Here is a 13,275-nt window from a genome sequence, read left to right as displayed (position 1 = left end):
CATCCTCACTGCTGAGACGTTACGCCCTCATAGACCAACACATCCTCACTGCTGAGACGTTACGCCCTCATAGACCAACACATCCTCACTGCTGAGACGTTACGCCCTCATAGACCAACACATCCTCACTGCTGAGACGTTACGCCCTCATAGACCAACACATCCTCACTGCCGAGACGTTACGCCCTCATAGACCAACACATCCTCACTGCTGAGACGTTACGCCCTCATAGACCATCACATCCTCACTGCTGAGACGTTACGCCCTCATAGACCAACACATCCTCACTGCTGAGACGTTACGCCCTCATAGACCATTACATCCTCACTGCCGAGACGTTACGCCCTCATAGACCAACACATCCTCACTGCCGAGACGTTACGCCCTCATAGACCAACACATCCTCACTGCTGAGACGTTACGCCCTCATAGACCAACACATCCTCACTGCTGAGACGTTACGCCCTCATAGACCAACACATCCTCACTGCCGAGACGTTACGCCCTCATAGACCAACACATCCTCACTGCTGAGACGTTACGCCCTCATAGACCATTACATCCTCACTGCCGAGACGTTACGCCCTCATAGACCAACACATCCTCACTGCTGAGACGTTACGCCCTCATAGACCAACACATCCTCACTGCCGAGACGTTACGCCCTCATAGACCAACACATCCTCACTGCTGAGACGTTACGCCCTCATAGACCATTACATCCTCACTGCCGAGACGTTACGCCCTCATAGACCAACACATCCTCACTGCTGAGACGTTACATCCTCACTGATGAGACGTTACGCCCTCATAGACCAACACATCCTCAATGCTGAGACGTTACGCCCTCATACACCAACACATCCTCACTGCTGAGACGTTACGCCCTCATAGACCATTACATCCTCACTGCCGAGACGTTACGCCCTCATAGACCAACACATCCTCACTGCTGAGACGTTACGCCCTCATAGACCAACACATCCTCACTGCTGAGACGTTACGCCCTCATAGACCAACACATCCTCACTGCTGAGACGTTACATCCTCACTGATGAGACGTTACGCCCTCATAGACCAACACATCCTCACTGCTGAGACGTTACATCCTCACTGCTGAGACGTTACGCCCTCATAGACCATTACATCCTCACTGCCGAGACGTTACGCCCTCATAGACCAACACATCCTCACTGCTGAGACGTTACATCCTCACTGCTGAGACGTTACGCCCTCATAGACCAACACATCCTCACTGCTGAGACGTTACGCCCTCATAGACCAACACATCCTCACTGCTGAGACGTTACGCCCTCATAGACCAACACATCCTCACTGCTGAGACGTTACGCCCTCATAGACCAACACATCCTCACTGCCGAGACGTTACGCCCTCATAGACCAACACATCCTCACTGCTGAGACGTTACGCCCTCATAGACCATCACATCCTCACTGCTGAGACGTTACGCCCTCATAGACCAACACATCCTCACTGCTGAGACGTTACGCCCTCATAGACCATTACATCCTCACTGCCGAGACGTTACGCCCTCATAGACCAACACATCCTCACTGCCGAGACGTTACGCCCTCATAGACCAACACATCCTCACTGCTGAGACGTTACGCCCTCATAGACCAACACATCCTCACTGCTGAGACGTTACGCCCTCATAGACCAACACATCCTCACTGCCGAGACGTTACGCCCTCATAGACCAACACGTTACGCCCTCATAGACCAACACATCCTCACTGCTGAGACGTTACGCCCTCATAGACCAACACGTTACGCCCTCATAGACCAACACATCCTCACTGCTGAGACGTTACGCCCTCATAGACCAACACGTTACGCCCTCATAGACCAACACATCCTCACTGCTGAGACGTTACGCCCTCATAGACCAACACGTTACGCCCTCATAGACCAACACATCCTCACTGCTGAGACGTTACGCCCTCATAGACCAACACATCCTCACTGCCGAGACGTTACGCCCTCATAGACCAACACATCCTCACTGCTGAGACGTTACGCCCTCATAGACCAACACATCCTCACTGCTGAGACGTTACGCCCTCATAGACCAACACATCCTCACTGCCGAGACGTTACGCCCTCATAGACCAATACATCCTCACTGCCGAGACGTTACGCCCTCATAGACCAACACATCCTCACTGCCGAGACGTTACGCCCTCATAGACCAACACATCCTCACTGCTGAGACGTTACGCCCTCATAGACCAACACATCCTCACTGCTGAGACGTTACGCCCTCATAGACCAATACATCCTCACTGCTGAGACGTTACGCCCTCATAGACCAATACAAAACACCCCCTAACCCCCCCAGGGGTAATACTGCACAAAACCCCTCCTAATCCTCCCAGGGGTAATACTGCACAAAACCCCTCCTACCCCTCCCAGGGGTAATACTGCACAAAACCCCTCCTACCCCTCCCAGGGGTAATACTGCACAACCCCCCCCCCCCCCCAGGGGTAACACTGCACAAACCCCCTCCCAGAAGTAATACTGCACAAAACCCCTCCCAGGGGTAATACTGCACAAAACCCCTCCCAGGGGAAATACTGCACACAACCCCCCCCCAGGGGTAATACTGCACAAAACCCCTCCCAGGGGTAATACTGCACAAAACCCCTCCCCCCCAGGGGTAATACTGCACAAACCCCCCCCCCCCTAACCCTCCCAGGGGTAATACTGCACAAAACCCCCCAAGGGGTAACACTGCACAAAACCCCTCCTAACCCCACAGGGGTAATACTGCACAAAACCCTCCCCCCCAGGGGTAATACTGCACAAAACCCCTCCTAACCCTCCCAGGGGTAATACTGCACAAAACCCCTCCTAACCCTCCCAGGGGTAACACTGCACAAAACCCCTCCTAACCCCACAGGGGTAATACTGCACAACCCCCCCCTAACCCTCCCAGGGGTAATACTGCACAAACCCCCCCCCCTAACCCTCCCAGGGGTAATACTGCACAAAACCCCCCAAGCGGTAACACTGCACAAAACCCCTCCTAACCCCCCAGGGGTAATACTGCACAAACCCCCCCCCAGGGGTAAAACTGCACAAAACTCCCCCAGGGGTAATACTGCACAACTGGCACATAGAAATGTATTGTGTAGAGGAAATATGAATTGGGATAGTTATGTTATGTACCTGGGGGAGGTTTCTTGGAGATGAGGGCAGGGAACTCCTCCTCTACCTCCAGGGGGGGTTCCGGCTGGGCTTTGGGGAGGGGGGCCACTGTGACTGGTTTATCCAGGTGGCCGTTAGCCAATCCACTTGCTTTGACCTTTGCTTTTACAGCGGTTTTAACTGTTGCCGTCGTCATAGCAACCAGTGGCTTGGAGGCGTGGCTCTCCGGAACGTTCTCCTTCTGTACCCTGGAGACCGTTTCCATGAGGACAGGAACTTGGTTCCCAAATGATGATGGAGGGGGCGTGGCCTGTTTCTTCTTCTTGGCTGTCTTGGATGTGGGGCTTGGGGCGGGAATAGGAGTGGGGTTAGATGTCACGGGGGAGGGCTTAGAGGTCAGTGGGAGGGGCTTATCTGTCAGTGGGGGAGGCTTGGCGGTTGGTGGGAGGGGCTTAGCTGTCAATGGGAGGGGCTTAGAGGCAGATTTAGAGGGTCCTTTGACGATGAGAAGAGAGGAGATATCCAACATGGTTGGAACTGCTCGGTGCTCCTGCATCGTCTTGGCAACGCAATTGTCATCATCAGATGGGGGGGAGGGGCGGCGGATGGGGTGCTTTTTCCTCCGAGAGGAAGAGGAGGAGGAGAGGAGCTGGGGGCCGGCGGGGAGAGGGAGAGGAGGGTTGTTAGGGGGAGGTCTAGAGGAAGAGGAGGGAAGGATGACCGTCTTGGAGGTGTTGCTGCTGCTGGCTTGGCTCCAGGCTGAGGTAGCTCCGCCCGCTGGTCTGGGAGGGCGGATCTTAGAGACCAGGGCGGGGAAGTCTTCTTCTTGGAAAGAGGAGTGCTTCCTGGGTTGGGCGGAGTAGGCAGGGGTCATGGGGGTCATAACCATGGCAGCAGATAGACTGGGGAAGTCATCCTCCTTCAGAGGGACCTGGGCTGGAGTCTTCAGGGCTGGGGGGGGCTTTACACTGTAACACACACAATATATATACCTATAACATACATCACTAGAGACCTGGGGGGGCTTAACACTAACACACAATATATAAACCTATAACATACATCACTACAGAGACCTGGGGGGGCTTTAGAGAGACCTGGGGGGGGGGGGGGGGGGGGGGGGGGGGGTCAGGAGGGCTGGGGGGGGGGGGGCTTTACACTGTAACACATACATTAATGTATATACCGGTAACATACAATACCAGTAAAAAGTTTGGACACACCTACTCATTCAAGGGTTTTTCTTTATGTTTACTATTTAATAAGTGAAGACATCAAAACTATGAAATAACATAAAGTGTTAAATCTAAATATATTGTATATTTGAGATTCTTCAACAGTAGCCACCCTTTGCCTTGATGACAGCATTGCACAGTCTTGGCATTCTCTCAACCAGCTTCATGAGGAATGCTTTTCCAACAGGCTTGCTTTTCCTTCACTCTGCGGTCCGACTCATCCCAAACCATCTCAATTTGGTTGAGGTCAGGTGATTGTGGAGGCCAGGTCATCTGATGCAGCACTTCATCACTTTCCTTCATCAAATTGCCCTTACCCAGCCTGGAGGTGTGTTGGGTCATTGTCCTGTTGAAGAAAAGATAGTCCCACTAAGCGCAAACCAGATGGGATGGCGTATCACTTCAGAATGCTGTGGTAGCCATGCTGGTTAAGTGTGCCTTGAATTAAAAAAAACACCACCTCCTCCATGCTTCACGGTGGGAACCACACATGCGGAGATCATCCGTTCACCCATCTCTGCATTTCACAAAGACACGGCAGTTGGAACCAGAAATCTCAAATTTGGACTCATCAGACCAAAGGACAGCTTTCCACCAGTCTAATGTTCATTGCTCGTGTTTCTTGGCCCAAGCAAGTCTCTTCTTCTTATTCGTGTCCTTTAGTAGTGGTTTCTCTGCAGCAATTTGACCATGAAGGCCTGATTCACACAATCTCCTCTGAACAGTTGATGTTGAGAGGTGTCTGTTACTTGAATTCTGTGAAGCATTTATTTGGGCTGCAATTTCTGAAGCTGGTAACTATAATTAAGTTATCCTCTGTAGCAGAGGGAACTCTGGGTCTTCCTTTCCTGTGGTGGTCCTCATGAGAGCCAGTTAACTCTAATGAACTTATCCTCTGTAGCAGAGGGAACTCTGGGTCTTCCTTTCCTGTGGTGGTCCTCATGAGAGCCAGTTTCATAATGATGGTTTTTGCAACTGCATTGAAGAAACTTTCGTGGAAGAATCTTGACATTTTCCGTATTGACTGACCTTCATGTCTTAAAGTAATGATGGACTGTCATTTCTCTTTGCTTATTTGAGTTGTTCTTAACATAATATGGACTTGGTCTTTTACCAAATAGGGCCATCTTCTGTTTCCCACCCCTACTGTGTCACAACACAACTGATTGGCTCAAACGCATTAAGGAAAGAAACTTCACAAATTAACTTTTAACAAGGCACAACTGTTAATTGAAAAGCATTCCAGGTGACTACCTCAAGAAGCTGGTTGAGAGAATGCCAAGAGTGTGCAAAGCTGTCATCAAGGCATCTTTGAAGAATCTCAAATATAAAATAAATTTGATTTTGTTTAACACTTTTTTGGTTACTACATGAGTCATCAAGTCATCAAAAATTAGGGTTCTGGTCATTCTTGTTTCCATATGTGTTATTTCATAGTTTTGACGTCTTCATTATTGTTCTACAATGTAGAAAATAGTACAAATAAAGACAAGCCCTGGAATGAGTAGGTGTCCCAACTGTTGACTGGTACTATACATCACAACAAAGAGACCTGGGCCAGGGACAGGAGGGCCGGTGGGGGGCTTTACAGTGTAATATACACATAAATGATAACACAGCTGGTATACACCTTCACCTCGGGGTGTGTGTGTGTGTGTGTGTGTGTGTGTGTGTACCTCAGTGTGGGTGCTGCAGCCCCCAGGAGAGCTGGAAAGTCGTCTCCTGTCAGAGGGTTACTCTTCATGGTCCTCACTGGGGGAGCTTCTGCTGGAGGTTTGACAGGAACACTCCTGTGTCTCTCCTCAGTCTCCATCCGCTCGGGCCGCTCCATCCGCTCGGGCCGCTCCATCCGCTCGGGCCTCTCCATCCGCTCGGGCCTCTCCATCCGCTCGGGCCTCTCCATCCGCTCGGGCCTCTCCATCCGCTCGGGCCTCTCCATCCGCTCGGGCCTCTCCATCCGCTCGGGCCTCTCCATCCGCTCGGGCCTCTCCATCCGCTCGGGCCTCTCCATCCGCTCGGGCCTCTCCATCCGCTCCATCCGCTCGGGCCTCTCCATCCGCTCCATCCTCTCCTCTTTGCGGTGTTTGTGCGCTGCGCTCCTGTCCTGGGTGTCTCGTCCTCCGTCCTCCTGTCTCCTCTGCTGCATCAAAGAGGCTCTGACTGCTACTGCCAACTCCCTGTCCTCCTCCTCACTACCAAAACACAGCACTGTTATAGTCTATCACAGAGTCATAATACCCCAAAAACACTGGTGAAACACGCAAACGGTTCCAATTGTTTATCCACAATTCATTTTTATTCATTGTGGATATTAGTCATTTCAAATAAGGACTGTTTGGTGTAGGCTCACCCTGGCCCTGTTGTGATAACCATGGAGGCTCACCCTGGCCTGATGTTGTGATAACCATGGAGGCTCACCCTGGCCTGATGTTGTGATAACCATGGAGGCTCACCCTGGCCTGATGTTGTGATAACCATGGAGGTTTACCCTGGCCTGATGTTGTGGTAACTGTGTAAATCTCTCTAAGACAAGGTGACTTGTATCAATATAGTCGCCTGTATTTACAACCCCAAAAAATGATATGCTAGTTAGCTGCTAATGTGGCTATCATACAGAACTAGAAACGCCTGTCAAGCTTCACGCCACTCACCAGGGCCGTGATGATCTGGACCAGACTGACGAATCCAGGCAAAAGGTAAGAATCTCTGGATTAACTAATGTTAGCTAAATGTAGTAATTAATAAATTGGCTACAGTTGTTTAAATCCTGTGAACTGTCTTGAGCAAGTTTTTAAATTGAAAACGCCTGTTACCTAGCTAGCTAGCTCATGGTTAGCTAGCAAGCAACATTAGCCTGGCTAGATACATTCGTAACTTGTTTAGGTTTTTATAAACCAACAGCCTAGCTTGCTAGTTGACTAGCTAGCTAACTTAGATGGTGAAGCTGGGGCTACGTGTTCATGATAATGTTTGTTTGTGTCTGTGGGTGAGAGTTGGGTAGCCTACTTCAAGTAACGTAAACTCACGTAAACTCGTACATCGCCTTTATTTTAGCGCCCCCAAAACGTAATACTTCCAGATCAACTGTAATGTCAATACCATTGTAAAAGCACAATTTCTCCCCTTTCCAACAGAATCAATTACATGACCTAAACGCTGCCTGTTTCTGCATAATTCAAGCAGGCAATGAGCCCCGTCGGGTGGGGAAGCGAAACTAATGCGTGATAGTGAGAAGGACAGATGTTGTCGTGTGGGAAAATGGCTTTTTTCACTCGATCTGTCCAACTTATCACCTTATCGCCTCTAAAATGTAAATAAAACTCTGTAAAGAGTTTATATAATGTGTCATTACATACCTATTTGAAGGTTTGTGTCGAATTTGAATCGGGTTATTAGGGCGGTGCTAAAGTGATCTTAGAAGTAAACAGCGGCTTCGAGAATGATGATCGCATGCAATGGTGACGAATAAAATGACTAGGACGATAGAAGTGCTACACCTGGTGGAGAGAGGTTGTAAGACAGAAATAGTTGCTTAATGCTGCTGTACGTTACGACACGTCGAGATGTAACGGAAGGTCAGTTTTTTCAACTTTTCTCCAATACTATAGAGCCGTTACCATGTCGATCAACGCTTGAATAGAAACCTACCGTAATACATCCAACATCGGATGAAGCAATTCTGAGGCTATTCAACTCCGACACCGAAGGAGATGACTTCATGGGTTTCAGTGCACAGGAGGAGGAAGATAGTGACCAATGACTTTCTTGGTAGGCTACTGTTTAATTTTTGTTACAAGCAGTGCTTTGTTAAAGCCTATTTATTTTTGTTACAAGCCGTGTTTCGTTTAAAGGCTGTGTAAAGTTCAATAAAATAAATAAATAGTCCAGCAATTACGCTAGTTCACACCCCCGATTGCCGTCAACACAGTCGCTACAGTCCCATTAGTTTTCTTTGTAGCCTCGTTTAAATGTTGCGGTTGCGCACATTTGTACGGAATGGGGCGAGTTTACGTTACTTGGGGGTATGATATAAAATGCTAACCTCCCCTGTTATAGTAATGGTGAGAGGTTAGCATGTCTTGGAGGTGTGATATAAAATGCTAACATCCCCTGTTATAGTAATGGTGAGAGGTTAGCATGTCTTGGAGGTATGATATAAAATGCTAACCTCCCCTGTTATAGTAATGGTGAGAGGTTAGCATGTCTTGGGGGTATGATATAAAATGCTAACATCCCCTGTTATAGTAATGGTGAGAGGTTAGCATGTCTTGGAGGTATGATATAAAATGCTAACATCCCCTGTTATAGTAATGGTGAGAGGTTAGCATGTCTTGGAGGTATGATATAAAATGCTAACCTCCCCTGTTATTGTAATGGTGAGAGGTTAGCATGTCTTGGGGGTATGATATAAAATGCTAACCTCCCCTGTTATTGTAATGCAAAGAGGTTAGCATGTCTTGGGGGTATGATATAAAATGCTAACCTCCCCTGTTATTGTAATGGTGAGAGGTTAGCATGTCTTGGAGGTATGATATAAAATGCTAACCTCCCCTGTTATTGTAATGGTGAGAGGTTAGCATGTCTTGAGAGTGATCAGCTAACTTTAGCCACCGCTAGCTAGAAATCAATAAGAGTAATGGGTGCAACCCAGCAATGTTTTGGACAAATGAACTGAAATCAACTGGTTTAACGTTACTTAAAGTTGATTAGTGTGATGTGTCACGGATGTCATGGTGGTCTCATAGTGATGATGTCATACTGACCGGTTGTATCTCCAGCTACCTCTGGTGTTCGGTTGGTTCCCTTGGCTCCTTCCTCTTCCCCCCCGACCCGACCTCGCCTCCTCATAGTCCTCTCCAGACACCATGCCTCCTTGAAGGAACACAGTGTGTTGTTACCAAGCAGGCCTGAAATCCAGTTTGTTTAGACAGAAAAGCACAGTATCCAGTCTCACCATCGTTGCGTCGGGTCTGGCGAGGGGCATAGCTGAACTGCAGGTCTATGTGTCGGTTCTGTCGTGCTTCGGCTCGGTTCTTGCTGTGTGCTGAGGCCTTGTGGGCCTTGTAGTCGATCTGGCTCCTGAAGGCGTGGGTGAACTGCTCCGTAGCACAGCGCCCCTCCTCACACAGGTAGTGGGCCTCCCGGAAGTGTTCGCTCAGGTACTGGTAGTCACTGTGGAGAGAAGGGGGGGTACAACATGTTTAGGACAGATACGGGGGGGGGGGGGGGGGGGGTTCTCAATTTTGACCAATTTCTACTTGGTAGAATAATATTGAAGACATCAAAATTATGAAATAACACATTTGGAATCATGTAGTAACCAAAACAGTGTTAAAAAAAAATTAAACTCAGCAAAAAAAGAAACCCTTTATCAGGACCCTGTCTTTCAAAGATAAATGGTTAAAATCCAAATAACTTCACAGATCTTCATTGTAATGGGTTTCAACACTGTTTCCCATGCTTGTTCAATGGGTTTCAACACTGTTTCCCATGCTTGTTCAATGGGTTTCAACACTGTTTCCCATGCTTGTTCAATGGGTTTCAACACTGTTTCCCATGCTTGTTCAATGGGTTTAAACACTGTTTCCCATGCTTGTTCAATGGGTTTCAACACTGTTTCCCATGCTTGTTCAATGGGTTTCAACACTGTTTCCCATGCTTGTTCAATGGGTTTAAACACTGTTTCCCATGCTTGTTCAATGGGTTTCAACACTGTTTCCCATGCTTGTTCAATGGGTTTCAACACTGTTTCCCATGCTTGTTCAATGGGTTTCAACACTGTTTCCCATGCTTGTTCAATGGGTTTCAACACTGTTTCTAAAGGTGGTTCAATAGGTTTCAACACTGTTTCCCATGCTTGTTCAATGGGTTTCAACACTGTTTCCCATGCTTGTTCAATGGGTTTCAACACTGTTTCTAAAGGTGGTTCAATGGGTTTCAACACTGTTTCTAAAGGTGGTTCAATAGGTTTCAACACTGTTTCCCATGCTTGTTCAATGGGTTTAAACACTGTTTCCCATGCTTGTTCAATGGGTTTCAACACTGTTTCCCATGCTTGTTCAATGGGTTTCAACACTGTTTCCCATGCTTGTTCAATGGGTTTCAACACTGTTTCCCATGCTTGTTCAATGGGTTTCAACACTGTTTCCCATGCTTGTTCAATGAACCATAAACAATTAATGAACATGCACCTGTGGAACGGTCGTTAATACACTAACAGATTACAGACGGTAGGCAATTAAGGTCACAGTTATGAAAACTTAGGACACTAAAGAGGCCTTTCTATGGACTCTGAAAAACACCAAAAGAAAGATGCCCAGGGTCCCTGCTCATCTGCGTGAACGTGCCTTAGGCATGCTGCAAGGAGGCATGAGGACTCCAGATGTGGCCAGGGCAATAAATTACAATGTTCGTACTGTGAGATGCCTAAGACAGCGCTACAGGGAGACAGGACGGACAGCTGATCATCCTCGCAGTAGCAGACCACGTGTAACAACACCTGCACAGGATCGGTACATCCGAACATCACACCTGCGGGACAGGTACAGGATGGCAACAACAACTGCCCAAGTTACACCAGGAACGCACAATCTCTCCATCAGTGCTCAGACTGCACTTGAAGAAACGTTCAGAGTTCTTGGCATTTTCCAGATTGACTGACCTTTATGTCTTAAAGTAATGATGGACTGTCGTTTCTCTTTGCTTATTTGAGCTCTTCTTGCCATAATATGGACTTGGTATTTTACCAAATAGGGCTGTGTTCTGTACACCAAACAGTAAAAAATAAAGAAAAACCCTGGAATGAGTAGGTGTGTCCAAACATGTGACGTGTGTGTGTGTGTGTGTGTGTGTGTGTCCAAACATGTGACTGTGTGTGTGTGTGTCTGTGTTTCTGTGTGTGTGTCTGTCCAAACATGTGACTGGTTGTGTGTGTGTGTACCTGTAGTACTCCTGGGCTCCGTCAGCATCACAGAAGTGACAGAAGTAATGGTCTCTACGAAGGTGTTTCAGCAGCTCGTCGTTGTCAAGGTAACGGTCATCACAGAACTTGCAGAGCGGGTGTCCGCGGTGAGACGTGTCATCTGGGTCACCATGGGTGCGGTGACGTGCCAGATCCTTCCGGTTATACCACTTCCTCTCATGGGAGAAGATCTGGTGGGAACAGGTTACTTACATGTTAGACAGACAGGTATAACAGGCAGACAGACAGGTATAACAGGCAGACAGACAGGTATAACAGGCAGACAGACAGGTAACCTACCTGCAGGTGTTTGGTACAGAGTTTGCAACAGAAGAGTTCATGCTGTTTCCTCATGTGCTGCTCCAACTCCTCAAACTTTGAGAAGACTTTAGACTCTGGACACACAGGACACTCAGACTGCAGCAGTGTCCTACAGGCAGAGAGAGAGACATGAGGAAGAGACAGACAGAGACTGATAGTAGATAGAGAGGGCCAGGGGGAGGACAGGAGAGGAAGAGCGGTCCAGGGGGAAGACAGGAGAGGAAGAGCGGTCTAGGGGTAAGACAGGAGAGGAAGAGCGGTCCAGGGGGAGGACAGGAGAGGAAGAGGGCCAGGAGAGGAAGAGAGGGCCAGGAGAGGAAGAGAGGGCCAGGAGAGGAAGAGAGGGCCAGGAGGGGGACAGGAGAGGAAGAGCAGTCCAGGGGGAAGAGGAGAGAGGGCCAGGAAGAAGAGGAGAGAGGGTCAGGAGAGAGGGCCAGGAGGAAGAGGAGAGAGGGATAGGAGAGAGGGCCAGGGGGAAGAGGAGAGAGGGTCAGGAGAGAGGGCCAGGGGGAAGAGGAGAGAGGGCCAGGGGGATGAGGAGAGAGGGATAGGAGAGAGGGCCAGGGGGAAGAGGAAAGAGGGATAGGAGAGAGGGCCAGGGGGAAGACAGGAGAGGAAGAGGGCCAGAAGAAAGAGGAGAGAGGGATAGGAGGAAGAGGAGAGAGGGATAGGAGAGGGGGCCAGGAGGAAGAGGAGAGAGGGATAGGAGGAAGAGGGATAGGAGGAAGAAAGCAGTGTACCTGAACTGAGCGTATATCTTGGAGTCTGTAAAGTAGATGTCATGTTTCCTTTCCACCTGCAGCGTCTGGAGGGGCTGAGAGGAGAACGCCACCAACTTCTGCACAAACAGCACCTAGACACAAACACCCTGTCAATGGGAATCAGCCTTTACCTGACCTGTCCACTGGTAGCTGGGGTCAAGCCCTTGGGGTTTTACTTGTTATACCAACCAACATTACAGTGACAATCAAAGTACAGCTGTTAAATGAAGCTAACCCTACCCTAGGGCACTAGCTCACAAACTAACAGAGACAGGGATTAGCCAGCTAGTTAAAGTGAGTAGTGAAATCAGTCTGTAGTCCCACTACTGACCAGACCAGAGTAGTGTTTATAACGAGATGGAGAATCTGTCTCAGAGACCATACTTGTTTTGGGAGACTGCAAAAAACAGGATAAATATATTGTTTCAGGTGTTTAGTTACTTTTTCCTCAACTAGTTTCTCTAATTGTATAGCAAGTCAAGCTAGCTTGCACTGCAGAGCAGCTTGCTAGCTGAATGCTAGGCTAGGTTGAAGCTCCCACCGTAGCTAGCTGAATGCTAGGCTAGGTTGAAGATACCACCGTAGCTAGCTGAATGCTAGGCTAGGTTGAAGCTCCCACCGTAGCTAGCTGAATGCTCGGCTAGGCTGAAGGTACCACCGTAGCTAGCTGAATGCTCGGCTAGGCTGAAGGTACCACCGTAGCTAGCTGAATGCTCGGCTAGGCTGAAAGTACCACCGTAGCTAGCTGAATGCTCGGCTAGGCTGAAGATACCACAAATGGTAGGCTGCAGTAGCACGACAGTCATTTCCACAGGTTTACTGT

At 48.8% G+C, this 13,275-nt stretch overlaps 1 protein-coding gene across 1 annotated transcript in view; it reads right to left on the bottom strand.

Moving 5' to 3' along the window:
* LOC139421698 (E3 ubiquitin-protein ligase ZNF598-like) overlaps window positions 1–13,275 on the bottom strand; it is a 42,108-nt gene that overhangs the window by 22,637 nt on the left and 6,196 nt on the right. The window contains exons 2-8 of the mRNA XM_071172805.1: window positions 12,432–12,544; window positions 11,671–11,800; window positions 11,350–11,561; window positions 9,364–9,581; window positions 9,173–9,281; window positions 6,086–6,601; window positions 3,196–4,142 (exon numbers count right to left, since the gene is read on the bottom strand). Of these exons, the coding sequence (XP_071028906.1) occupies window positions 3,196–4,142; window positions 6,086–6,601; window positions 9,173–9,281; window positions 9,364–9,581; window positions 11,350–11,561; window positions 11,671–11,800; window positions 12,432–12,544 (2,245 nt within the window). The remainder of the gene's footprint in view (window positions 1–3,195; window positions 4,143–6,085; window positions 6,602–9,172; window positions 9,282–9,363; window positions 9,582–11,349; window positions 11,562–11,670; window positions 11,801–12,431; window positions 12,545–13,275) is intronic.

The sequence above is a fragment of the Oncorhynchus clarkii genome, chromosome 12 (assembly GCF_045791955.1).
Source record: "Oncorhynchus clarkii lewisi isolate Uvic-CL-2024 chromosome 12, UVic_Ocla_1.0, whole genome shotgun sequence".
In the NCBI taxonomy this organism is placed as follows: Eukaryota; Metazoa; Chordata; class Actinopteri; order Salmoniformes; family Salmonidae; genus Oncorhynchus; species Oncorhynchus clarkii.
Note: the sequence above shows the minus strand (reverse complement) of the source record. Positions and strands in the feature narration are given on the sequence as shown.